The 6,805-nt window shown below is 42.7% G+C and overlaps 1 protein-coding gene across 1 annotated transcript in view; it reads right to left on the minus strand.

Moving 5' to 3' along the window:
• scospondin (subcommissural organ spondin) overlaps positions 1–6,805 on the minus strand; it is a 233,202-nt gene that overhangs the window by 70,702 nt on the left and 155,695 nt on the right. Inside the window, 4 exon segments of the mRNA XM_037973323.1 lie at positions 582–788; positions 848–853; positions 1,039–1,203; positions 1,960–2,180. Of these exon segments, the coding sequence (XP_037829251.1) occupies positions 582–788; positions 848–853; positions 1,039–1,203; positions 1,960–2,180 (599 nt within the window).

The following is a 6,805-nucleotide window of genomic DNA, read 5'->3' on the forward strand; positions in this document are numbered from 1 at the left end:
TAACAACACCTCGCCTGCACCTGGACTTTCCCTCTCGCCTCAGCCCCTTTCAGACAAGCCTATCTGCAACTAGTAACCAAGCCAAGAAGAACTTACCTGTTCCGGTTCCAGTCCACGACGGTCACGTGAGTGTCCTGTTTAGAGTCACAGGTCCCGCTCCTGTCCAGTCCACAATAAAACTCTTAAAACTTCATCGTTGTGTTGCGAGTTTGAATCCTGTCAAGTCCTGCCTTGTCAATTTTGCAAATAGAAACCAGGTAAATTGCAACAATTAATGCTAAAATTTTAAACGGAGCTCCCATGTGATTTGTTAGTGCTTAAATTATATCTTGGAGTTGCTGCTCAGCTACTATCACACCAAATTTTATCTCAATATCTATGGCCATTTTTATGTTTGCTAATGTTGACTGGCCCACATTTTGCTATCAGATCAACAAACAAACCGAGGCAATTGCATGACCACCTGCCTTTAATTTTTGAGGGTGATAATTAAAAAAAAATCATATCAATCAATCATATGTTAAGAAAATGCCACTATAGACATTTCTTTGAAGGAACCTAACAGACCACATGATGCTGACCTCTGCAGGGCATGATGTTACAGAAGCGACGCTCTAGGTTTCCTGCAACAATGTCCTCACACCACGAGCCATTAGCTTCAGGTCTCAGGAAAGTTCGGATCCTTTGCTGCTGACCAACTCCACAAGATCGCGAACAGCTGCCCCATTCTCCCCACTCCAACCATGAACAGTTCCTTTGTGCGCAGTCAACTCCGACACACGCCTCACCTACAATATGAATCAACATACATGTTACCTGTTGGAATGGATTCAATTTGTAATTAGACATCCTTCTAATTGTAAGATGTGTAATGGCATTTATTAGTACCTGGTAATGGCAAATGTAATTTAAGTACTTGAACTCTGTTTAAAAAATGTGGTATTAGTGAATCCCTGATTTGTATTTTTTTCTTTTAAACCAAACAGACAATCGTGCTTTTGTTTTCAAAGTCTTGTGTAAGATAAGTTTTGGATGTACCTGGACACTGAGGCAGGTTGCAGGCCTTCTCTTGGTGAGAGCTTCCAGAGCAGGGAGGTTTTGCACATTGTCGATGACGAAACTTCACAGCCGGAGTCTGAACATCAGTGCAGGTTTTAGTGCAAGGACTCCACAGCGACCAAGGAGAAAAGCTGGAATCCTCTTCTATTGGTGATAAAGGAAGAATAAATGAAATATGCAAAGAAATAAGGACAAATGTTCAGAGAAAGTTAATAAGGAACAAAAATAGCCAACATCTATTAAAAAGTACAGAGAAGTAAAAGACTAATGAATACTTTAAAATGTTTTCATTAGAAATAGTGACTTTACCTGGTACGGTTGGTTCTTCTGTTGGAATGACTGCAAAAAAACAAAAGTTCATTCATCTTTCCACCACCAGATAACATTAACTTCATTACATGAATTAAAGTTCTAGCATTCCTCAAAAAACAGGATTGACAGCAACAGTTAATGTCAAAGTCTCAAAGCAAAAATATTACACAATGTGAAGTTGTCTAAGAATCTTTTGGGAATGATGCTTCTATCAGCTACCACAACGCCAAAGTTTAGATTATTATGTGTAAACTTCACTGGATTATAGCCATCTTTGTCTTTCCTAAGGGCTGTTGGCTGTGTAATCCATCTTGAATTGGATAGATTCCAAATGTTAATTAGTTGTAGAAGTACACGTGATGATTAGTTTCTGAAAGTTTGATTAAAATTCATCCAGTTGTGCATGTGATGTTTCTTGCAAATCTTAGTAAGTGCTCAAAGTAGGTGTTGGGGATCAGTCTTAGCTACTTAGCTCAGTATCTGTAAAACTAGCTGAAGTCAAAAGCAAACAAACACCCCTACATGGGCAAAAACATTTTTTGGTGGTGAACGATGACACTGTTCCTCTTTATAATCTACCCTCTGTACCTGGACAGTCAGGAGCCTGGCAGAAGGTAGTTTCCTGGCGTGGACCCTGACAGTCTCTTCCCCCAAACACAGGTGCTGGTTGTACGCAGCCCCTGGTGCGAGTCTTTACTCCTAAACCTCCACATGAGAATGAGCAGGAGCTCCAGGGACCCCAGGGTGACAAACCTCCATCTACTGGGCAGTGCTCCAAGGAACAATTCCACCTGCCATGCACACAGCCACTACATGGGACAGAACAAATGAGAGCTTAGTCCCTTATTTGAATATTCTTTATTATAAAGACATAAGAAAGTGAGAAAACTAAAAAATCAATTTAGAATAAAAGACGTAGCATTCTTTGAGGAATGCACATTGCCCGTCACATTTCATGTTTTTTTTTCTTTTCTTTTTTTGTCCTGTTGTGGCATATCAGGCATACCTTATAGAGAAGATGGCTGCCTACATGTGCCAGAACAGATTTTCTCTACAATAAGAATATCTTAAGATGAGAATCCTAATTGCATGATTTACTTTACTGAATCAAGACTGAATCTGAATCGAGCATAAGAGTAGGCAGACCACATTGTTGTAATAGCCACCTGTTTGTATGACCTTCAATTATCAGGACTGTTTGTGAGTTAGTGTGTGAAGGTGTGTTTGTGTAGGGAGGTGTGAGTGAGTGCGGAAAGCGTATGTGTAACAGAGACATAGAAAGACTGACTGCATATATATACATATATAAATATACATACACATGCATACATACATAGATACATACACACACATATACATACATACACATGAAAATACATCAAAAAAATACAAAAAGTCAAAAATAATAATAAAAATAAATAATAAGAATTTCAAGTATGTATATATATATATATCAACACATTCTCACTCCCATCTCATCACATTTGGACGCTTGGGCAGGCTCCCTGTGCGTCGCGTATTGACGCATCGGGAAGCCCCTTCTCGTCATACATTGACGGGCAGGGTGCTTTCATTGAATATCATAGTGCTCAGCTTTGCTTTGGATGGCTCCTTCATTTTTTGTTTGTTTTGTTTTTTAACAGAGATATACATAACGTCTTCTTGTTAATTTAACATAATGCAAAATTAAAACGAAAGAACAAGGCGGAGCCTCGCGACCCTATGAAGGATAAGCGGGTTGGATAATGTATGGAGTTAAATAAATAAAAATACTCTGGCCCACACTCCAGCATGGTAGATGGCGATAATACATCTAAACGTTAGATGTCACCCGCCAGTAAACCCAAGAAGAAGAAGAAGAAGAACGTATGGAGTTTGCGCACCCTGCCCGTCAATGTATGACGAGAAGGGGCTTCCCGATGCGTCAATATGCGACGCACAGGGAGCCTGCCCAAGCGTCCAAATGTGACAAGATGGGAGTGAGAATGTGTTGTATATATATACATACATATATACACATAAAAAAGGTGTGTTCATGTTATGTCGGAAGGGTCCCGGGGTTATGTTAGCTAACCCCCCAATGGGCCGGCGCCTACACCAACCCCCGGCAGAGAAACCACCCAGCACCAAGCAGAAGAGGCCCTCCCAGAGCCCCCAACACACCGGGCAGGCACCAGTCCACCGCAGCTGGAACCCAGAAGGACCAAGGTAAAAGGGCACATAGCCACCCCCTTTGTTGGGCCAACGCCCTGAGAGGTCTAGAGGGAGGGGACACCCATTGGAGCCCAGCGCAGCCCCCGGGAACCAAGCCAAGTCCAGTCAAACCCCATGAGCCACAGACCACCTGGCAGGAGCCCATCACGCCGGAATGTGGTCTGGGCACCCACACAAATGACCCCACACCAAGGGGGCAGCAACCCACAGATAGCTTCCCAATGACGCCGTCAGAGACCCCCGGCCGTCCCCAAAACCCCAGCCCCCACTGAACCAGTACAGGCACCATACTGCGCATGTGTGGGATGGAAGGGAATGGGAGGGACAGAGGTTGTTTTTTGGTCTGTTAGTAATGGCGACCATTAAAGTGTGGGTGCTAACATTCGCTGTGTGATTATTGAGTTAACACCCGGTGCCATGACCCCCCAGCCCCTGATGCCGAGGCAGCAAGCCAACATCCCCCACACCACTAAGTTTAATTTAATAATTGGAGACCAAATAAATTTAAATTCCTGAGGCTTCATACTCGCACGTACAGATTGCCTAAAATTCTCCTGTGACAAATTTTAGTCATGGCGTCACTGGACAAGGAGGAATAGATTGCTTGCCTCTTAGCTTTAAAACAACAAAAGAAGGTGTCTTAGCTCCATTTCTTTACAACCAGGGCAGCCACCGCACACCTGTCAGTGCTGCACAGAGAGCGGCAGTCGTGCTGTGCTCTGGTGCAGATTCATAACTGAGAGCGGTTGGTGTCGCACACAAAACAGTTTGATGTCAACACCGTTTCTTGCCGGGCAATTTATTGTGCAACACAGAGTATGCGTACACGGTCATAAAAATTGATCTTTGCGCAGACATGTCCAGCGGACGTCCGCTTCAAGTCTTCACAAGTATGTGGGGGAATTCAGACTGCAATCATCTTGTGTTCTGTTAAGTTGTAGCTGTTTTGATCAAACCTTGAAAATAAATTATCTGCAATCTTGTATGACATCATGAGGTCCCTCTTAGAGTATGTGTTGTGAATGACTCTCAGATAATACTATATCAAAGCTCATTATTTGTTAAAATGACTGAGTTTTGCCATTTTTTATTCATCCATCCATCTTCTACTGTTTATTTGTGGTCAGACCACAAAGGCAACAGGCCCAAGAGGGAAACAGACATTCCTCTGCCCCATAAGACCCTCCTGGGTGATCCCAAGGCATTCCCAGATCAAAGAGAATAAATAATCTTTCCAGCAAGTTCTGAGTCTGCATAGGATCTCCTCCTAGTGGGACTTGACTGGAAAACCTTGAAAGGGAGGCATCCAGAAGGCATCCTAATCAGATGAACCTGAACCACCTCAACTGACTCTAGTCCGAGCTCCTCCTGGATGATGCAGCTCCTCACCTATACCAGTCAGCTGCTTCTTTAGTCAAACAGCCGATGCATAAAGGCCTCCATCTTCAGTTTGACAGCCTCCACCACTACTGGTGTCCACCAACAGGTCCTTCAGTTCCCACTACAACAGGCACCAATAACCTTTAGGCCACAGTTTCTGAAAGCTGCATCTGCAATTAAAGCTCCAAAATTAGTCCATGTCCCTGACTTCCTTGGGGCATGTGAAAAATACTCCCAGAGGTGTAAGTTGAAGATCTCTGAAACAGGGGTCTACGTCACTTTTACTTTTCATTTGGGTTTACTTGGTCTGTCCAGCAGCTTCCCCCACCACCAGATCCAACTCACAACCAGGTGGAGTTGACAGCCCTGCCCCTCTCATAAAGAAGTGTCCAAAACATAGGGCTGCAGGTTGAATGATACAATTACAAAGTTGATTATAAACCTTTTGCTTCTAGAATTACGCAGCCCAAGGTGGCTGCATGTTGGAGTAGCTCTGTTACTCATTCTGAGATATTGCTTTTGAAAACTTTATCCCTCTTTTTTTCTTGATGTAAATTACTTTTTTAGATGATTACGTCCTCTGGTATTGGATGCTGTGTAGCTGGAAAGATTTTTACTGAAACCTTTTACTTTTGGACATTTTGTTATGATGCGTAACCATGACAACAAGTGTTACCCATAAAGAACCCTGAAGTCCAGTCATGGCCAGAACCAAGCAGACCACCTGCTCCACTAGGGGTAAAGCTCCCAGGAAGCAGCTAGCCACGGGGGCCGGTGGAGTTAAGAAACCTCACCGCAACAGGCCCACTACTGTGGCTATCAGGGAGATCCACCACTATCAGAAGTCCAGTGAGCTGCTCATCCGAAAGCTGCCCTTCCAGCACAGGGTTCTGGAGATTGCCCAGGACCAACCTGCACTTCTGACCATCATGGCTCTGCAGGAGGCCACCAAAGCTTACCTGGTGGGGCTCTTCAAGGACAACCGGACACCTGAGCATATTGAGACAGACCTCTACAAAAGATCCTTCCTGCCCACAGCCATCAGCATCTATAACAACTTTTTAACAAAACCAGGATAATGAGCTAAAACAACATTTAGTTTCCTTATGGGATTAATAAAGTATATCTGAATTGAATTTATTTGAATTGAATTTATTTGAATTAAATTGTACATGTACATGTACATTCAATTACTTTCTGAAAGTTTGCCCTATGAAATATTCTGCTTACAGACAGAGTTTACTCCAAATACTTAATTGCATAAAGTTAAACAAAGTCTGATCAATTTGTTAGTGCTTAGATTATGTTTTGAAGACCATTCTCAGCTACTAGTGCACAAAATATTAGGTCATTATCTGAAAAATTAGTTAGTTATAGCCTGATTTATGGTTTTTGAATTCAGTTAGATGTGGCAGCCATCTTTAATCAGTTGACTTCAAAAGCTAATTAGTTGAAAATGTACATCCAGTGATTATGTTTTGCAAGTTTCTGTAATGAACGGGGTGGAAGGAGGCAAACCCTGAGCGCAGACTCATGTTGATAAAAAAAAACTAAATTTATTTAGAAATAAAAGGCAAACCCAAACCAAAGGCTGACGTGGCAGCAAAATCTAAACTAAATACAAAAACATTAACTAAACAAAACATGAACAGACCTGTGACAAGAGATTAACCAAAGGGAGACAAGGAGGCACGAGCAAACAGGAAGGACGGCACATCAGGGAGGCAAAGAATGACAATGAACCAGCAGAGAGGTAGAGAATGTGACCGGGTATTAAAGGCAGAGGGTGATTAGTGGAAGTGGGCACAGGTGAGATGATTAAGGAGCTAGAGGCAGGTGT

Source organism: Kryptolebias marmoratus, linkage group LG21 (genome assembly GCF_001649575.2).
Source record: "Kryptolebias marmoratus isolate JLee-2015 linkage group LG21, ASM164957v2, whole genome shotgun sequence".
NCBI lineage: Eukaryota > Metazoa > Chordata > Actinopteri > Cyprinodontiformes > Rivulidae > Kryptolebias > Kryptolebias marmoratus.